Source organism: Cyprinodon variegatus, unplaced genomic scaffold, assembly GCF_000732505.1.
Source record: "Cyprinodon variegatus isolate N-32 unplaced genomic scaffold, C_variegatus-1.0 Scaffold439, whole genome shotgun sequence".
In the NCBI taxonomy this organism is placed as follows: domain Eukaryota; kingdom Metazoa; phylum Chordata; class Actinopteri; order Cyprinodontiformes; family Cyprinodontidae; genus Cyprinodon; species Cyprinodon variegatus.
The window spans coordinates 495,940-517,391 of record NW_015150892.1 but is presented as its reverse complement, the minus strand read 5'-3'; the positions used below and the strand labels follow the sequence as shown (position 1 = coordinate 517,391).

General features: G+C 38.1%; 1 protein-coding gene across 1 annotated transcript in view; it reads left to right on the top strand.

The window, feature by feature from the left end:
• Positions 1-14,770: 14,770 nt before the first annotated feature.
• The window catches only part of gpr176 (G protein-coupled receptor 176), a 25,131-nt gene continuing 18,449 nt past the window's right edge, over positions 14,771-21,452 (top strand). Inside the window, exons 1-2 of the mRNA XM_015388850.1 lie at positions 14,771-15,058; positions 15,158-15,525. Coding sequence (XP_015244336.1) covers positions 15,291-15,525 — 235 coding nt within the window. The 5' untranslated portion in view covers positions 14,771-15,058; positions 15,158-15,290. The remainder of the gene's footprint in view (positions 15,059-15,157; positions 15,526-21,452) is intronic.

Genomic DNA, 21,452 nt, shown 5'->3' with positions numbered 1-21,452 from the left:
TTCGATTCATTTAGTTATATAGCACCAATTCCCAACACACTTCATATCAAGGCACTTTACAGAGACAATACTCTCAGATTGGTTAGGAAAACCAGCTGATTGCATCAAGTCATGACTTGCAAGACATGCTCTTTTTGGATGAGCCTGTGGCAATGACCTTCGCTTGCATTTTTTCATTGACTCATCAGCAATCCCTCACACCGGGCATGCATACAGCGCCAGTGGAGAGGAAAATTAGCTTTTAACAGGAAACCTCCAGCAGAACTAGGCTTACTTTGAGCGGCCAACTGCATAGGCCGACTGTGGTTCAAGGAGACAGAAGCACAGATACAAATGAAGCACAGATACAAAAGATAAATGTTACCTAGCTCTACAGGGACCCCGTTTGGGGAAGGGCTGTAAGTTTAAATGTTTGATTCTAAATATATATTTCCTTGATTCATTATTATTAATTTTGCATTGCTTTGTCACACTCCCTATCACCCTTTTAGTATTTTTGTAAATTTCTGTTCTTTGTCAAGAAAAAATTAATCGGATTATTCGTGATTAATTGATTATTTAAATAATAATTAAGTAATTTAGTAATCAATTATTTCATTATCTGGAGTGTAGAAACAGTAAAATATGCTTTAAGCTGACAGAGCAACCTTTAGAGCAGTAATTATATCTAATGAAATACTTCATACTATCCAGGAGTCTTTTTCACTTCCATTGCCTCGCACTAGAGCAATCTCTAATTTGATGTTTTTAAGCAGCATGAAGGTCAATTCTAATAATATTCCTAGTAGGATAGAAATCAATGTGTATGGCCTATGTGTTACTAGTAAATACAGATTGCTGTACTGCAAGCTGACAGAATTGACAAAGACTCCTTGATAGGTGTTACAGTAAATGTCTTCAGAATAATTGAGCAAAAGTCCATTTGATTCAGGTTTAAGCCTGTTTTGAAATTTTAGGACAGTGTTGACTGAAAATGTGTGACTTGCTGAGACAATTTAGAGGAAATAATCATTCAAGTTTGCAGCGGGATAAAAACAAAGGTTGAACATTGGAGCCAGTAGTCTCTAATGCTGTCATAAAAAAGCTGTCCCTGAGTAAGAAGATTTAAGTCCAGATTCACACTGTGACTTGATAGGTTCTATAAACATCCTCTTATGAAACAAGAAGTTCTACTCTGAAACATGGAGTTAAGGTGAATTCTTTGCCTCTTAAAATGGAAATAATTTTGATATAATGACATAACTGATAATTGATTAGATCACAATATTGGGTGAATTATATCTTTTACCCTGTCTTGGTCACATCTAACAGGCTTAGCAAGAAATGTTGGCTGTCATTCACCAATTAAGTCAGTAAAACGCGGAATGGAAAGCTTTTGCGTGTGTCTATGCCGACATCTAGTGGTCATGTTAGGATGTTGTATGTATAATGCTGACTACAACTTATTCTCTAATGAAGAGGAATTTCTTAAAATTCTAAAAAGGCTCCTCCAGTCCAGATCTATATTGTAGATGGCATACTAAGGCTAAATGAAGTATGTCATATAGCTTTAACAATCTATGTAATCAATTTATCTCTCACTGTTATCATATTGGCGCCTGTGTGAAAGGTGAATATAGGCTCAAAGGAAGTGTTTAAAAATCTTTTATTTAGCTGTTTTTTAGGTATAGATCATTATACAGCAGCAGAAAGTGAATATTTAAACTTTTCTCATATTTTTGTAAATTTAGTTTACATACTTAAAGTGATTTTACATGCTTTGTTCATAAATAATTGTTTCAGTACAGTTTCTAAGAGAGTCTTACACTTTGATTCTTGTGCAAATTATGATGATATATTTCACTCACAAGGCAATAAAAGGAGCATGTAAACGGATATCATAGAATTCTAAAAATCTTTTCTTGACAAAGAAAAAAAAAAACTCTTGAAAGTTTAGTTTATTTATAGCTTGGCAATTCATAGTTAATCCTGGGTACATTTCATGACAAGGAGCTCCAGTTTATATCCAACTAGTTCATTTCATCCAGTCAGGTCTAGACCCTGTCAAAAACAAACAAATTAGGCCTAAATCAAAATTACAAATAAAAGTGAAATTTAAAGAACAATTCAATACTAACTGGTAAATGTTATTAATAAAATAAAGCAAAACTATTCTTGTTATTTTGTTGACTTTACTGCAATCCATCACGCTGAGCAGGTACATAACTAATGAAACCAGCAGGCGTAAAGAGAAAAGGACAGCAACTGAAGAGATAATCATCCAGCTATCTGTATGGCAACACAGTTATCAGCATGTGCATTTTGCAGCAAGAGTGTCCTGGGTTTAACCACTGATCCCTATTTATTCACTGGATTGCTGATAGGCCGAAAAAACTGAAGTCACCTAGCACCATCTTGGTACTCCCCACTCTCACGGAGTCGCGCCATAAATGTCTGTAATGTCATGTAATTATCATAACAATTTAATCAGAACATGTATACTACATATACACAAGCAATTCAGCACTTTTGACACATCGTCGGGTAGTGTGCGTGTGTGTGTGTAATATTCTTACTATCTGACTACAGTATTATTATGCTCAATTAACACACTGATTTTGTTGTGATGGATTTGTACAATATGTTATATTACATAATTTATAGGCTTCATTGACTTAATACTGAATATGCAATGTGATGTAAAAAATTTTTTACCGTAAATTACAGTAATCTACTGAGGCTTTGAAACAGCAAGTCTGTGTCAAGGTGTTACATTTATTTACTAAATTAGTTAGTTTATTAATTAATTTACTAAATTAATTAGTTGATTAATTAATTAATTAATAATTAATTAATTTATAAATTAATTACTCTTGTAAATTTATAAATCTTGGAAACCAAGTCCAGTGGATTGTTTTTTTTTTTTTTACTTTTACAGAATGACTATGACCTGGATGACTGAGAATCTTCATCAGCATATAAATTTTATTATTTTAAAAGTCCTCAGTCCCTGTGAAAGTGAGAACAACATCGCTTTTTCGATGCTGTAGCGAAATAATTTTTTACATTCTAACCGGTCTAACTAGGGAGTACCAATATGCTGGTTTGTGACTTCACAGCACTGTGTACTACCAACAGCCTATCAGCAATCCAGTAAATAAATAGAGATCAATGGGTTTAACTCCTGTCCTGAGGTCTTTTACTGGGTAGTGGCGGCCTAGTGGTTAGGGCATAGAGCTTGCAGTCCTGAGGGTCTGAGTTTAAGCCCCACTCCCACAGAATGCCACTCTGGGTCTCTGAGCAAGACCGTGAACTCCACACTGCTTCAATCAATAAAGTTCAATTATTATTTTTTATATGCAATTCATATGTTCTCCAACTGCATGTGTTGGTTCTCATTGGGTACCCTGGCTTCCTAACCTGAATAAGCCAGCTTGATACTACATAGTTCAGTTTGAACTCTACACAGTATCAGTCTGGTAAGGCTCTGGGGGAAGTTGTTCGAAAAAGGGAGAAGGAACATTTAGTACAATCCTTCGCTGATTGGGTAATCAACTTAGGTGCACATGTTGAGCCGCGGCAACAGTAACAGCTGCAACATTATCACATTCTTGATTAGTTTCACAAGTATCAGAGTTAACTGATAAATCAAACTCTTAACAAATACGGTCAAAAGGAACACAAAAACATCTTTCCCATCCACAAAGGCCTGTCCTGTCTTTTTCTCCTTAAAATAAAAAGAAATTGAGAATATTTCAGCTAAAACCAGCCCACAATCAGCGTTCCACCTTTGGTTGACGCAATGGTCCGAAGAATTTCTGTATCGAGGCTAAGGCATCTGTTGGCTTTTGGCAAGATATATGGGAGTTTGTGAATTCACAAAACTCACAACAATTCATCTTGCTTGCAAGGTTAGTGGCTTCCTCCTGTAGTTCAAAATATGCATGTGAAGTTAACTGGTCTCTCTAAACTGTCCTGAGGATTGAGCATGTGTGTGTGCGACACAGTATGGGTATGGGCAATGGATGGACAATGCGCTTTGCATGGTTAAAATAACAAAGACATGACACTGAAAAAATGAAAAGACTCGGTATTTTAAAGGTTGTCTTTATTACAAAGGAGTACTTTCTATGGAACACGAATAGACTGAATCTTTGGGAACTTGAAAGTAGAAGGTGGCCAAAAAACACATTTAACACTGTTATAGCAACACTGTAGATTGTCACAAATATGCCATTCTGCAGGATTTTTTTTATTTATGAGGTCCCCCTATATTCTTAAATTCCAACATAGATTTTTAAACAAAAATCAAAAAGCACCGCCCCATTCCAAAAAAAAGAGGAAAAAAAATTACCCTTCCAATCAAAATGGCTTGGTGAAACTTCCAAATATGCTTTTTATTAAATTAGAAGGTCTAACATATTGTCCATCCATCCTTTCACCTAATCCCTTCAGGAAGGTCTCCAGATATGTGTCCAAATATGACATTCACTTTCCTGTTTATTGTTTTGCAGATTCAGATATTGCACACAGTTTAAGAGAAGAGAGATTCAAATAAGTGACTTAATACAAACCAAATGGCAGTCTCACAAGTGCGCTTCAAAATTCTCCCCTGCCTCCGCTGCCTTTTTGATTAGATGTTGCAGATCAAAGTTGAAGGTCTTTGATGACAGAGGGGTTGCTTTCAAAGCTTCGGCCCTTTATAAAGCAGACAAACGTGGCCAGGTGGATCTCCTTAGTTCAGGTTCATTGGGTGGAAGTTACACAGGCATGGAGCCCATGGGTTTTTTTCTTGGCTATGGGGCCAGATACTCCGCACAGTAAATTCCTGAAGAAGGACATCCCAAAGGCTGGTTTATAAGTCCAATGCTGATGGTTTTAGAGGCCCTCAGTGGAGAGACTGATGAACTCCTAACATCTGAAAACAATGAGAGAGGATACCTGATGTAGGGGATGAAAAAAATACCTATGGAGGTGGAGAGAACAAGAGGGGTTCTCTTAGTACCACCAGGTTAGCTTCACAGTGGTTCTGCATTGGAGAGAGATAGCTACATTGTTTACATGAAACTGATGTTTTGCACTTTTTTTCCTTTAGGAGATTTCCTGGAATCATGGATAGAGCCAGCCTGTTGGCAGGAAAAGGTTTAATATTTCTGGCACTAGCATTCTGTCGTTACAAGGATTTGCCAAATAACCCTCAAAACTTGGATCTGGAGTACTTTGATGAGGCTCTATCTAATATACCTGATGAGTCGAGCAGAGGTTAGTATCAAACATCAAACAAGTTTATCCTGTCCATGCATTGCTTTCTGTACTAATTTACTAAAGAATATTTTGCTGAAAATAATGGTCATTTGATGGCATCTTTATTATCTTAGTGGTTGAAAATTGATTGCAAACTTTGATTTTCTAAAAATACAGTTTTAGGAGTGACTTAAGTTAGTGTATGGACAAATATTCTGTCACCTTTTTCATGAAAAAAATATTTTCTTCAATTTCCTTTGAGTAAAATTTACAAGGATTCTAAGTGTATTTTATTTATTGTTTAAGAGATAAATTCCAGATTATGTGTTGTTCACTTCATGATTTTTCAGATCTTCAAGTTGCACAAACATAATTTGAAATTGTTATAAAACGAACATGTTTAGGAAGTGTTTCTCTAAACTTTCCTAATGCTTTTCTGGCTGGACCATTTTGTTGTTAGTTTTTTTTAGTAGGAACATGCAATAACCTAAAGGGTCTTCTTTGGTGTTACTCTAATGAGCTCTAGTTATTTAGACTTGAACTTGAGGTTTATTCAGAATTAGAAGATCAAATATATAAATGCACCTCTGACAAGCCTGCTAAATTCAATTAAATTCAGTTTATACCTATAGCATCAATTTGCAACATATGTCATGTCAATGCACTTAACAGTGACAATTTAATCAGATCAAGCAGCCAGATTTGTTCAAAGTTTTTGATCTAAGGAAAACAAGCTGATTGGATCGACTCAATGCCTCGAAAGCAATCCCTCACACCAAGCATGCTTGTAGTGACAGTGGAGAGGAAAACACTGACACAGGAAATACGCATTGTGTACAGCGGATGTAGATTTGACCAATCAGAGGCCTCCTATCTGCGGCAATGTCTGCAGTCACCAACAATTTTGGAGAGGTGCACCAGAGTGTCTGGGGAAGGGGTGGGGTCATATTTGCATTAACTACGACACCCTAACCAGCGACACTCTAACCAGCCTTAACTGTCAATCAGCTCCACATTCCTGGAAACACACAACCATGAAGGTGAGCTCCGTACCAGCCCCAGTGTCAGAGGATGAGGAGAGCACATACTGTTACTCACAGTCAAAGAAACAGAACTACACTGAAAAACAGGCCAAGCTCCAACATCTATAAACAAAAGTGTTGATGGCAGCAACACAGCTGATATTTCTTTTCAGGATGGTGTCACAGCCAAACAGGAACAGACCAGATGGAGCTACTATGATGATAAAAAGCAGAGAGAGCATAACTTTAGAAACTGAACTAACAAATACTGCAGAATGGAAGGATAGAGATAGGATCAAGTATAATGATGAAAAGGGGACCCTGTGTCCTCCAGCATTCTGAGCCCATAACAGCATTACTATAGAGATGACCTGAGCCACTCTAATTATAAGCTTTATTAAAAAATGAAAGTTTTAAGCCTACAGACAGGGTGTCTGCCTCACGGACTAAAACTGGTAGTTGGTTCCACAGGAGAGGAGCCTGATAACTAATTTCTTGGAACCACTAGTAAACTTGAAGATTGAGAGCAGACTGCTCTGTTGGGAACATATTCATGTGTTTGGGATCATTGTTCTATTGGCACCAAACACATAGAGAAAGGCTAAAGACGTGCCCATAGGCAGAGAGAGAAGAGGATTGGAAAGAGTCTAGAATTGAGAGTGGAGACTTTGAATGTTGAGACATGCCAGGAAAAACTAATAAAGCAGCTAACATGACTGAACCAAGTGGAAAAGTAGAAGGGCTGGTAGCTCTTGAGCAGCATTCCAGCTTTTCTGCCCTTGTGTAGATTGAAAAATAAGTTGTATTGGAGTTATCTTGAGGGAGGAGTTTGTCAAGAATGTTCTGGAGGTAGAAAAGAGTGTTGGATAGTATTATGAGTCTGATGCTATTGAAGTTAAAATCTTCAATTTTGATTATTCCGACAGACAGGGTTTGAGTTTGAGCAGAATGAGAAATTCTGGAGGGAATTAGATGAAGTGATGCAAGACATACCCAGAGGTGAGAGAGTAGTGAGTGATGCTGATTTCAGTGGACACTTGTAAGCTGACACAGAGGTGATGAGGAAGCAATAGGCAGGCTGGGTAATTTAGAACAAGAATGCCGAAGGTCAGATGGTGGAGCACTTGATATGAGAACAGATATGGCTGTAGTGAAAATTTTGTTCCAAGGGGGGCAGGAACACATGGTAGCTTAGAATAACACAGAGGAGGATTACATTTTGAGTAGACAATGTAACCTGAAGAAATCTGTCAAATGCAAAACAGTGGTTGGTGAGAATGTTGCCAGACAGTGCAGTAGGGTAGAGTGACTCTGATGGTGAGGAAGATCAATGGATAGAGCAGTGGACAAAGAGGTGGAAACGGATACATTGCCTAGATGATATATGTTGATACTAAATCTGTAGTTTTTTTTTTTTTTTTCATTGTATTGGTATCAGCTGATCTATGCAAGCATTTGCCGATTTAACCCTAACCCTAACCCTAACCCTTGAGATCAAGTGTAGCATGAGCAAAGCTAAACTAAGAGTATAGTATGACTAGTATGAAAGGTTGGACTGTAAGGAGAAAGACAGGGATTTATACAGGTAAATGAGGCAGAGGGACAGATATTTGGTTAGTTAGGATGATAAAAGGTTAAGATAGAAATGTACTGACAGGTGCAACAAATGTGATAGGAAGTTGGAAGGAGTACTTTAAAGAGTTGATGAATGAGGGAAATACAAGAGAAGCAAGAGTGGAAGCAGTGGCCAATGTAGATCAGGAAGTAGCAAAGATAAAGAGACAGGTCATGTGGGATGTTTTTGAGATAAGGCCAGAGAGAAGAGACTGAGATGAGAGACTGAGATGACGATGATGAGGATTAAGAGTAAGTACATTGGGAGACAGATGTTAAGGCTGAAACTACGAGACAGGAGACCTGAAGGAACACCAAAGAGGAGATTTATGGATAAAGTTGAAGTTAAGAAGAAGACAGATGATTTACTTTGGCGACTCCTAAAAGAGAAAAGCAAAAAGTAGATCCAAAGGAAAAATCTGATCATTTTTACAATGCACCTCCTCCATTGTTCCAATGCAACTGTTCTACTGTAAGTAAGTAAACTTTATTTGTATAGCACTTTTCACAGATGAAGTCACAAAGTGCTTCACATGATAACATAAAAACAACACAAGTAAAAACAGATAAAATGCAATAAAAGCTATAATAAATAAGGGAATAAAACAATACACTATGTGCTTTGGAAGGCTAGTGAAAACAGGTGTGTTTTTAGCTGCTTTTTAAAGATATCCACCGAGTCTAGAGAGCACAGGGACAGGGGAAGTTCATTCCAAAGACGGGGTGCCACCGCTTTAAAGGACCGGTTACCTCGGGTTTTAAAACGGGTCAGAGGAACCATAAGCAGGTTTTGACCTGAAGACCTTAGGCTACGGACCGACGTATACGGCTGGATCAGACCTGTCATGTAGCCAGGCGCCTGTCCATGGAGGGCCCTGAAGGTAAGGACCAGGATTTTAAAATGTATCCTGGAAGCAACAGGAAGCCAATGTAGGGACTGTTAGCCCCACGGAATGATGTTACCACCACCACCATGCATAACGATTGGATCATTGTTCTAAGGTTTCAGGACCTTACATTCTGAACATGAAGTATTTCCATGCAAGACATTTGGCTTGACTTTCTGGAGTAATGTGAATTCTATTGGTGCTTTTAGGTGTACTAACACCTAATGGGAAATCTGAGAAAATGTTGCCAGTTTTGTCTGCTTTTACTTCCCCCTGAAATTTGCCTAGCCAGAGAAAATATTCCAGAGGGTAGGCAAATTCGCCTGCTAGCCAAAAGTCTCCTGTTATGGAATCTGCTGGTCACTAGTTTCACCTCATCATGGCAGACATGGATTTATGGAGCAGCTGAAAGTGCTTTTTTTTAATGTTATTTTTTACTTTTGAAAGCCGAACAAAACAGTTGTTCTTCTTGGGTTCACTGGATTCCCAGAGAGGGAACCAGTATGGGGAATACCAATTCAATTCAGTTTATTTATATAGCGCCAATGTCAGAGTTTGGTTGTGGTTTGAGGACCCAAATGCAGAGGCAGGGAGGCAGAGGTGAGTTTCTTATGGATTTAATTAAAGGTAAACAGACAGCTGAGGCAGGAATCCAAAAATCAAATATGAAAAAAGTCAAACAAACCACTAACCATGGAGACATCAGGGGGAAACAATCACGACGAGGAAAACACAGTGAGACGGAGTTGGAAGAAGTCAGACAAGAAACCAGCACTGAGGAACTGCACAAGGAGTGTATTTATGGGAGACTGAACAAAGAGAGGACTCACGAGCAGAGTGGGAGCAGGTGTGAACAGAGCAGACTGGAAAGGAGCTAGGGAAAAAAGAGAACACAAGAGGGCAGCAGAGGGCAACAAATAAAAACCTGAAAACTGAAATGTAAACAGAAAACACAACAAGATAAGAATTAAACCAATAAAACTAGAAAACATGGAGCAAAGTAAAACTGAATACTCAAAAAAAACCCATAACAGAACCAAGATTGTGACAGCCAATTCACAACACATGTCATCTCAAGGCACTTTACAGTTCACCAGATCATACAGTCAAATTCCCGTAGCCACCTCCAATGGGTATGTCGCTTTTAGAGTTACTTGCACCTATCCGTGATCCAGTTAAAAAAAGAGAAGGTGAGACAGCAATCTGGAGCTCAGACAGGATAGAGGCTTCGGCTTCCTGGGAATAGGAGAGTGGGACATCGTAGAAGCCCGAGGTCGCAACTGGCTGGAGCGAGACTCTATAGGCTAACTGCACAAGAAGAAAAGATTGCAGTGTATGATCAAGAAGCTTGCCGGGCAAACAGCGTCAGAGCTGGGGAAAGAAGGCATTGGCTGACAGGTGTTTATGCAGGAAATATGATGAAGAAGCAGTCCTTCTACAGCTAAAATAAAACAGCTTCCCACTTCGTCCTTTGTCCAAATTATTTTCTTTATCTACAATTTTGATTGAATAAAAGCTTGTTTTTGCTGCCTTGTTCACCACATCTACTCCCTGACTGGATTAAGGGATGCAAATGTTAACAAGTGTCCTAATTTTTCAACTCTGCAAAGTTTGCTTAGATTTATTTGCATACATGCCAGAGATTACATTTCGCTGAATTCACCAGGATTGTGCTATTCAGCTCGCTAAACTTCGCCTCGATCAGCTGTTCTCCAGAGTTGCCGTTCTACATAGAGATAACAATGGAATCCTTTGCTCCAGCTGCTTAGTTTGCATTTTGTGTGAACACACCTTTGGATTAAAACCACCTAGCTGTGAACATTACCTTGAAACTTAATGGGAACTTGCTAAGATTGAGTTTATTGTTTGGTTATCTGAATGCTCAAGCCTGAGTCTTCTTGATAATTTATTGTTAACAGTAAAACAGGACTGAAGGCCTAGAAACCAAAAAAAAGTTGGTTTGTTACTACTAGTTATTTTTTTTTTTTGTTATACCCCAACATTGTGTGATTGTTGCGCAATTTATGAGCTAATACACCCACATGTTAGCGAGAGGAACTATTACACTATTACAACAAAACAGTTCAAGAAACCCACAAAAAACCCAAAACAGTCTGATGATTACAAGAGATTTTATTTTATTTTCCATCTTTAATGGTTTGGCATGGTTTTCTTTAGCTAATGTAACATAGCACAAATTTGAAGTAATAAATTCAACAGTTATTCTAGCTCCTCAATGTTTTTTTTTTATATTTTTTATATTTGCACCTTAAGTTTTGAAATGTTTAAAATTCGCATGAAGACATTCGTCAGTTTTAGGGAATTTGCTTTGCTGATGTAGCGTTATTTTTAAACTGCATCATAGAGGAAAGTCTAAAATTGAACTAAACTGTCTGTTTTTCCTGGAAACTTTCCTTGTGTTTCTGTATTTTTTTCATGCCTAACTTTGTAGTTAAAGTAATAAAAAATAACTTCTGACAATATTTTTATTGTTTTTCCATATTTATCAAATTATATTTATCAAACACACATTAAAATTCTGCATTCAATCTTTCCTCAAATGTCTTTACATTTTTCCCGCAAGGCACATACGCATAAGGTTTTATCCAGTTTTGTTACCAAAACACACGTATTTTTGAAATTCTAGACAACCAACGTATTATCTAAGTATCAACAATTTGAAATTATACTTGCCTAGAACCTTTTCATATTGTATCACATCAAAAACCTCCTTCTTGGAGGAATTCTGAAAATATGACACACATTCACATGCCGTACTCTGTTATCTATTGTTCTGTAAACTGTTTTGCAATGCAGAAATGTCTCCTCCCCTTCTTCTTGTACTTTCTTCAAACCCAAGAGGAATGTTTCATGCTCCGGTTAAAAGGGTGAACTAAAAGCAACAACTGCAGAGTGCAAAAGGGTCCTTTCAGAAGGTTTGACATTCTCCATAAGCACAGAACGAGCTGTCTTTAAATATCATGTTAATGCCTTCATATGAAGGTCCATTCAGACGCTAATTATTTACCACTAGCATATAAGCTTAAAAGAACAACACAGCTGAGAGATGAATGAGTGATTTCTACTTGTAGGATTTCATAAAACTCGAAGTGTTTAAAAGACTTATGGTAGATTTTAATTCGATTTGGTTTTGACTTGCAAGCGAGAGATTCTCAAAATGGTATGAATCGGGGAACATTTGTTTTCCATTTGATTGGTTTCTATGTATATTTGACACATTCAAATGAGGGATCTGAATGCTTTGCTTAAATCACCTTAAAATGGTGAAATTTGAGGTTAGTATTATAAATATCTAAAGATCTTTTTCTGACTATTTCTGAATTTTCTTTCTCCCTTCCTTCATTGTTGACTTTATGGTTACAGAGAGCACTGCAGGTGAATAAAAAAACAAAATATGGAAAAAAGAAATATTTGTTATCTTTCATTTTTATACGTAAAAATTGAATTTATTACATTTATTACACATAGACTATAATATTTCAATTCTTTATTTCTTGTCATTGTGATAACTACCCATTACAGGTAATGAAAACCCAAATTCCTTGTGTCTATATGTTTCTAAAGTATTTTAGTCACACCTTAAACAAATATCTGCTGCTTTATGTCAGACCCAGACATGTGGGTACCCTCTAGTGTTGTACACAATATAAGCATCACAGCCGGCTTGCAAATTTGAAGTTGGCACCTAAATTTAATTTCTAAATCAGCTATAAATCAAACTTAGCTTGTTTTTGTGAACACAAAATCATCAGAAGTGAGTTATATTATTAACTATATCACTAGAAAATGCATTAAATATTCATTTTAAACAATTCTAACGGTTGAATGAGTTTCCCAACCTTTTTTTTTTTACTTGTTTACACCTTTGGGCATTTTTTGTTCCTATCATGAGTTCCACTCTCATTCATAATTGATGACTGCCCAAAAGTGGAAAGTACAATAACTGATTATAGAGTAATAATTATTTATTAGGTGATAGCTTCAGCGGTATTGAGATACTGTAGGTTCCCAGTTTTCATCTGCTAAATGTTTTTTTCCCCCACAACAAATAATAAAAAAAAATCTCTAATTTTTACAGACGAATTTAACAGTTTTTCTTGAGTTCTAAATCAAAATTTCAAGAAAATGATACTTTAAATTTAAATTAAGTCAAAAATATGTAAAATTCCTAAATCATAAATGAATATTGACCTCATAAGAAATAGAATTTTTATTGAACCTAATTGAAAAGAAATTTCACTTCATGCAGCTCTCTTAATATGTCATGATCTGGCCTGTTTGCTCTCCCTTAATTAGTCATTCCTTTCACCTGTGGTTTTCCCTCCCTGCCTCAATTATAATTTATTCCTCTCACCTGTTTCTGTTGGGATCTGGAGGTCTGTCCACTTTCTCCACCAGAGGGCGTACTAGATCTCCTGGAGCCGGAGCTGATTGCACCACCTGTCGCTCGTCTGCTCATCAGGAGATCAGTATTTAAGGAGGCAGAGGACGTCTCTCCAGTGCCAGAGTGTTTGCCAGTTACGGTTAGCAAGCCTGAGCCAACCTGCCTGTCTGAATCTCTGACTCCCTGAAAGCCTGAACCTGATCTGAAGTCTCCTTTCTGCTTCCCAGGTTGAACCTGCCTGAAACCAGAAACCCTGAAGAGTTTCTCTGTTGTAAATCTGCCTGTCTGATCTCTCAAGAACCCTGGAGAAACCTTCCTGTCAAAGACCTGCCTGCCCGCTCTCAGAAGAATCTGGAAGGGAAACTCTAATTTGTGATCTGCAAACACTCAAACCAAGCTCTGCCTCCGCCAAGCCCTCAGGCAGCCGACAGCCTCTGGACCCTCAAGGTTCCCCCCCTCAGCCGCTAAGCTCTAACTCCAGAACAGGTACTGTCCTGCTCACTCACATCCTCCACTCGTGACCAGTCCTGGATCTGATTAACCCCTGGATCTGTTTATTCCTTGTACAGAAATATTTCAATAAACCTTTGAACTTTTCTCCTGCTTCGGTGTGTTCTGCATGTGGGTTAGGAACCTTAAGCAAAACATGACAGTTTCCTCCTGGTTATATTCAGTTCAGCATGAGCATTCAGTGCCAAATCATTTCTTGTCTTTCTGTCAGTCTGTCTGTTCAGTTTTAGTTCATGGTTCAAGTCCTGGATCCTAGCAGCCAGTGGAAAGAGGGTTTTTGGTGTTTGTCTCATCTCCTGATCGTCCACTGTTCCTCCTCCTCTGGGTTTTTGGCTCAATTTGTGGGGAGGTTCAGTTTTTATCTCAGTAAGCCTGGCTCCGGGGAGGAGACCAGTTTAAAGGTCCTGCATCAAGTTCTGGTTCCACGTCCTGTCTCGGCTACCCTCTTCCACTGAGCCTGCTCTTCTGGATCCTGTCCCTCTCTGTTCTGGATCCCTGACCAGGATTGGCTTCCAGCATGTCCTCTGGAACTGCAGCACTTAGGACATTCTAGGACTGGACTGTTAAACCAGAGTGTCTGTGATTGGGCGGTGCCCTGCTCCCCATCCTGCAGTGTCCGCGAGCCACAGCTCCACTTTAATTTTTGTTTTATTATTTAATAAATGTTTTGAATTTTCCTACTGACTGTCTCTCCTTGAATACTGGGTCCTTCTGCCCTCGGTTCATGACATAATATATTTGAATCTCTTGCCCTGCTTTTTATTTCATGCTTTTCTGAGCCCCCATAAAAACATGCTGGCCCCCTCCTGGGCCCTGGTACATTTCGTCTAGATCCGCCACTGTTTAGGTTTAAAAAAAAATCCCAAATCATTTTTCAGCAAGTTCTGTTTTGTTCCTTGTATGAGAAATAAAAATAAAAAAGAGCTATTAAATGAGGCAGTTGGCTTCATCTTCAGAAGTGTTTAACAGTCCATTCATCATGATCATTTATTTAGAATGCACTTGGTCATCGTGCCTGCATGTGATTCATAAGATTCAGTGGAGTTTCTCGGTACAACAGCAGAAGGAGGGGCCCTGCTCTCCATTCTTTCACCTTAAACTGGGATACAGTGTATTTGGTCGCAGTCTCTGCGCGCCATCCAGACGCAGCATCAACCAGCCTGCAACAATAATGTCTGGGGCAAGAAAGGGAGAAGGGTGCGTGTTTTTGGCGGTGCGCGTTTAATTCCTCTGTGGATCGTGGACATTTCGCAGCCCGGTGACGCTTTAGATGCTCTGCATGTCAGGGAGCACTGTCCAGCCATCCCCAGCGTGCGTGGCTTGCACTGACCTGCATTTTCTGCCGTGCATTTCTATTGGGAAAATGTGGGTCGGGTAGCTGAGGTTCACCTTGCGCTGTGAGTAAATATATATATTTATTACCTTGTTTAAAGATTTGCTTTGGAAATCTCTCCTAATTACTGACTGCACCTATTTTCCCTGCCTCTACGTTTTAGATTTTTTCAACCTCCCATGTATAGATTTTTTTTTTCTTTTCATCAATCCTACACAACCAGATCATGGTTTTTCAGTTCTTGCGAGCAGAATCTTCCAGTCTTGCATAGGAAATAATTTCTCTGTGTGATCGATATGGATGGCTGGAGCCGGGCAGCTACGGTGGGGGACGGTTCGGTGAATTTCACAGCAGCCCACCTCTGGCTGGATGTCGTGAACGCGTCGGGCCGGTGGGACAGCAGCAGCAGCAGCAGTCCACCTGCAGAGGGATCCGGGCTGGAGGAGCAGCAGGAGCGCCTCAGCACGGAGCAAGCCTACCGGGACTTCACCACCGCCGTCCAGGTTCTCATCCTGATCGGGTCGCTGCTCGGTAGGTTCAACAACGTGGAGGGGAAAACGCATTTAATATTTTAACGGTTGAATGTGTTTCCCAACCTTTTTTTTTTGACTTGCTTACGCATTTGGGCATTTTTTAGTTCCACTCTCAGTCAAAATAATTGATGACTGCCCAAAAGTGGAAAGTACAATAACTGATTATAGAGTAAATATTATTTCACTTAATCTTTTAATTTGAGCATTTCATTCCAATCATTTTGTGCTATTCCAAAAAAAGTTATAATATTAGCTACATCACTATAAACTGAGTATTTAAAGTAGTGGGTTTATTAAATCTTTATTCTTTTAACTTAAATTAGTATAAAACTACATTAAAATGCATTCAAAAGCATTCTGATTTATATGTACTGACCATGGATTTGGTTTAGGTTCATGGGCGGTTCTAGAACGGGGCCGACGGGGGCTAGTGCTCCTGTAGATCATGCCCGGGCCCCTGTTATGGCCCCTGTACTGAAGACATAATACTTAAAAGAAATTCTAATGATGATATGCGCTGGAACATACATGGTTACTGATAGGTCTATTTCATTCCTTGTCTTTACAAATTCTGTTTTGCTAATTATTCAAAAACAATAAGGTGATAGCTTCAGTGGTATTTAGATAGGATCCCAGTTTTCATCTGCTAAATGTTTTTTTTCCCACAACAAATAAAAAAAATGCTCTAATTTTTACAGATGAATTTAACAGCTTTTCTTGAGCTCTTTTATAGAAAATGGTAGTTTTAACTTAAATTAAGTCAAAAATATGTAAAATTCCTAAATTATAAATGTATATTGACCTCATAAGAAATAGAATTTTTATTGAACCCAATTGAAAAGAAATTTCACTTCATGCAGCTCTCTTAATATATTTGAATCTCTTGCCTTGTTTTTTATTTCATGCTTTTCTGGGCCCCCATGAAAACACGCTGGCCCCCTCCTGGCCCCCTGGTACATTTGGTTTAGATCCGCCACTGTTCCTCACCTTAACTAGACGTGGATATACTTTAGTATATTCTGCTGTAAAATTGGTCCTATATTTTAGTTTTTTACTCGAGGATTGAACCTCTGCCGTTTGACAGGATGCACAGCTTTGAGTGGTAACTAGGTGACTGCCATAGAGTAACCAGAAACTTTTCTGACTAATCCAATCATCTATTGTCTCTTTGACAAATAGTCACCTTGAACGCATCGCTTTGGACAGATACACTGCACAGGTTTCACCAGCAACCTCCTCCCCTCACCCCGCGCTCTCTTGTTGTGTCTGCGCAATTGCAGTAGTTCTAATACGCACATGGGGAATGAATTATTGTACTGCCTGATCGCTCTCGCTTGCATTAAAAAACACCACTTTGCAAAGTCTACAATCCAGGAAAATTGATCCGTCCGTGAACAACTATCTATATCAGGGAGACTCCCGGAACTTCCGGGAGACTTGGGATGTCTGTGTTCATCTCAAATAAAATATGTTTCCTGGAAGTTGGTAAGGAACAGAGGCGTAGCCAGAACATTTTTATAAGGGTGGCCAGGCAATAACCAATGTACACTGAGGGTTGGCAGATAGTGGATAGACACCAGAACCTCAGGGTCAATCTACACTGTTCACACAGGAAAATTAATGAGCAAAATATCGTATTTTCAAAATAAAGACAGACTATACTTTCCTACAGCCTTTGCTAACAAATAGACACATATATTTTAACATCCGTGCTTTCTAAATAAAAGGTATAGTTCAGTTTTGAAATCTGGGGCTTAAATCTTTTGCATCGTCATTACTTACCTACTTGTATCAATAAACATTCTGCTTAAAATTGATATTTACAAGCACTTATATCTAAATTTTTACATTTTTATTAAAATTGTTATTTATCTATGATTTCCCTGAAGACTCCCAGATGACTTGCAGAGACACGCTTTCTCTTTACCCCATAAGACAAAATCTAGTTCTGAAAAGAGCATGAATTCTGCATTTATCATCTTTGATATTAGTATATTGTATGTTAGTATAGTGATGTGTATGATTAACCACAACCACTCCCCCTATATCTGCTTCATGCAAATTTTACTAAAATATATATATGTAAAAATACTCAAAAGTCTCATCTTTTTAGATTCAGAAATACTTTCTATTTATCCTATATAAGGTTTCATTATTTATTCCCTTTTAAGAAAAATAATGTAAAAGTCGGGTTTCAAAATATCTTTTTAAATCAGGCAACTTCAGCATTAACACGTCTTTAAAGGCTGGTTGCAGCAGTAGTGAAAAAGCTTTTGATTTAATAATAAATAGCATGCTACTCTGGTATTATGAAATGACTCTCATTAAGTTTACATTTTTAGCCAATTTTTACTCTTTAATAGAATATACTGTATGCCTCAACTTTATGAAAGTTTATGTTTGACTCTTAAAGGGGAACACCGTTTTTTTTTTTTTACATTGGGCCCTTGATTTTACGTTATTACATCATGTTGTACTCACCCATATTAGTTTTGTGTCATTTGGAGCTGTTCTGAAGATATTCCGGTTATATCCAAGTAGTGTCTTCCTATGAGCAACGAGTTGAAGGCACAAACTAAACTGTTCATAATTTATCATTTATGGTATGCCAGCATTCATAACATGTAGGCAAATCACTGTCCCCCAGACATCCGCGGTTATATTTTTATATTTATGTTAGCTGAGTGTTTATGACGTCATCCACGCGGCGGACTGGAGTTGTGACAGGCAGCCCAGGCCACAGGCGGCTATACTCTACCCCTTCTATTCATTCTGGGAGCTAATCTGAATCGCTCAATTTCATTTCAAGAGCGAGATCATTTGTGGTAGTAGCTCCAGGTATGTGAGTAAAACTAACAGCAGTTGAGCGGACAGGATGAATGAATGGTAGCCGGCGCGCGCCAAGGTGACTTCTCTAACGCCAAGGTAAGCTATGTTTGCCTACATTGCAGAAACGCTTTTTATTCCTCCTAACAAGGAAACATAAGGTCTTTTGATTTGTATAAATAATTCAATTAGAACTTTAGCTGCTGAAAGGCATTCACACAGAAACAGCCCACAAAACCCTATTAGGTCCACCTTCTAGGTACAAGGTTGGACCAACCAAAAAGCGCCTGAATTTCTTTATGTCAGAAACATTTCTCAGAAATGTTGGCCCCTACTGACATCATAGTCTCACCCAATCACTGCAGATTAGCCAGCTGCTTATTCATGGTGCAAATCTTCTGTTCCATTGCATCAGAAAGGTGTTCTAGGAAACTGTTATATGGTGACTATGGAGGCCATAAGGGGCAATCAACCTATTTTCACATGCAACAGGCTGGCTTGGTATGTGGAGGGATGGGTCTGTATATTTGGCCTGAACAGGAAGCATGACGCTCCCTACCTCCAATTCAGACAGCTCCAATGGTGATTAAACAAGGTTAAAGTCAAATGCGTAGCTCTTTTGTGACATATACGTAATGTACAAAATTATTGACTTATGAGAAAATGAAATATTTTTTATGTAGCTCATTAATCAAAACAGCGACAATATCCAGATGTTTGACAAGTAATTGAATTAATTAAGATGCTGAAGGAAACAGTGAGGCTATACAGAGCTGCTGTAATTAATAATCTATGCCTGAAATGCATGAGCAGATCCAAAATAGAAATATTCTTCAGGCATTAATTTCTTCTGAATGTCAATGGCTTTCTCACTCCTTGCATATTTTACATGTATTTTTTCTCATAAAAACACGACTATCCATGCATATTTTAAACTAAATTTGCTCCCTCTCATTTTCTCACCCATATGGATCTTACACAGACAGCTGCTTTTTTCCAAATAATGAATCATTATTTGTGGTTGTAGAAATATCTTTTAGTTTTTATATTTTTTATATTTTGTATGAATGTACCTTCTTGTAATAAAGTACTAATAGATAGTATCTAGTTGAGGTCAAAACATTTGGTAGTTTAATTCATCCCATATTTTCACATAAATAATTTTGCTGTTGTAATAGACAGAGCTTTTAAGAGTTTTTCAGACAAATGTATATTTTATACTCTCGTTGTGCTGCTTTGACTGGTGTTATTCTTCTCTTTTTTCCAGTAATATATATATATATATATATATATATATATATATATATATATATATATATATATATATATATATATATATTTACAATTGAGAATGGGGAAAAACAGCTTATTATTTATTTTAAATATTTATGTCCACAATGCCTTTTTTAAACCTTATTCCTCATTTGGTTACACTCAAAATGTCATGACTCAGTACAGATAACCCAGTATTCGAGGCAAGACAGACATTGGGATAATTCAAAAAGCATTTATTAAAACTATGGATGATCGGAGTAGCAGAGGTTAGGTCATCTATTACAGGAAACTCTGTAAAAGGAAACACAGGTTAGGGACCACTTAAATCACCCGGATGTGTCACAAACTCAAAGTTCTTTTAATTCAGTCCAAGGCTGAACACCAAAAAATCCAGTAGAAACAGAAGTATCAAAAAACGGAGGCAAAGACAGGTCCAAATCCAAGCAGGGGTCAAAACACTAGAAAGCTAATTCTAACCGGCAAAAAGGCTGGAACGCTAAGCTCAAAGGACAAAGACGAACTGGCAAAGGGAAGCTGCAAGGGTGGGAACTAAATACTCTAACAAACAAAAGAGGAGCACATACACCAGGTGAATTGCATTAGGCTGTGGCAGATCCTGATTGCAGGAAGGAACTCAGGAAGTGAAGCTGCCTAAAATGAGAGAGGAAATGAATTCCAAAATAAAACAGGAAGTGAAAAGACAAGGTAATAAAAGTGACATCAATCTAATCAGGACTGCCCCTGACAGGATAATGATATCTACGCATGAGTCACTAACCTGATTTAACAGTTCAGCCAATGTTCTGAGAACGAGGTAGGATACATCCGGTGGGCTGCCCACAAGATGCTGCAGCTCCGGAGAACAGAGAACAAGCAGGAGTCTGAAGCCAGATTAGGCAAACAGATCAGAATAGGAAGGCTCAAAGGTCCAGGAGTCCAAAGCCGGGTCGTGCAAACAGATCATAACAGGAACAGGCAGTTTCAGAGGTTCAGGAGTCCAAAGAAAGTTCAGGCAAACTGCTCAGACAGGAACAGGCAGGCTCAGTGGTTGAGAGGCAGTACAGGTCAGGACCAGGAAATCAGAAACACACATTTTCTAAAAACCCTCTCACCACTGAGATCAGATGGTAACATTGAGGGTCAGTGGTTGATTGGCAGAGCGGTTATCGTTTACTATATAAGTTGAATAAAGGGCTGAAGAGACGGTAGGAAAAAAACCAAGGTTGAAAAAATAGGAACCTATTCGTATAATCAATGTTAATTTAATTTCGTAAATAAATATGTTACTGGGTTCTTACCATTATGAGGACAAAATAATCAACTTTATATCAGTTTCTTTTTCTTTTCAGTTTTATAAGCAACCTTTGTTTGTCAAAATGAGCAGAAATTTAGATTGAGGTTTTTCAAAATATCCCCAAAACTTCATTATCTCCTTGATCTAATTTTTTTCATCAACTGTAAACTCTGTGTTTCTTTATCCTACAACTACTTTTAAAATAACTTAAACAATGTATTGTTAACATTTTTCTTTTTCTATAATAGTTTACAGTCTGCATACCTGAAACAAAATGTAGAACTTTAAATGCTGTGACCCTGTCAAATTAATTCAGGTATATTCTGTATCTTTTCTTTAAACAGTAGAGATGTGCTCCTTTCCCATTGGCTGAAAAACCTGTTTAAACCTGGGAACAATCAGCTTTTAGTGGCGGTGGGAACAGCTCACTGACACTGCGTCTACCCAGGTCAAACGACTCGGCAAGCGAGAGAGAAACAAAAAAGTACATTTTCTATGCCCTGGCTTCCTTACATGTTGCTCTCCATTAG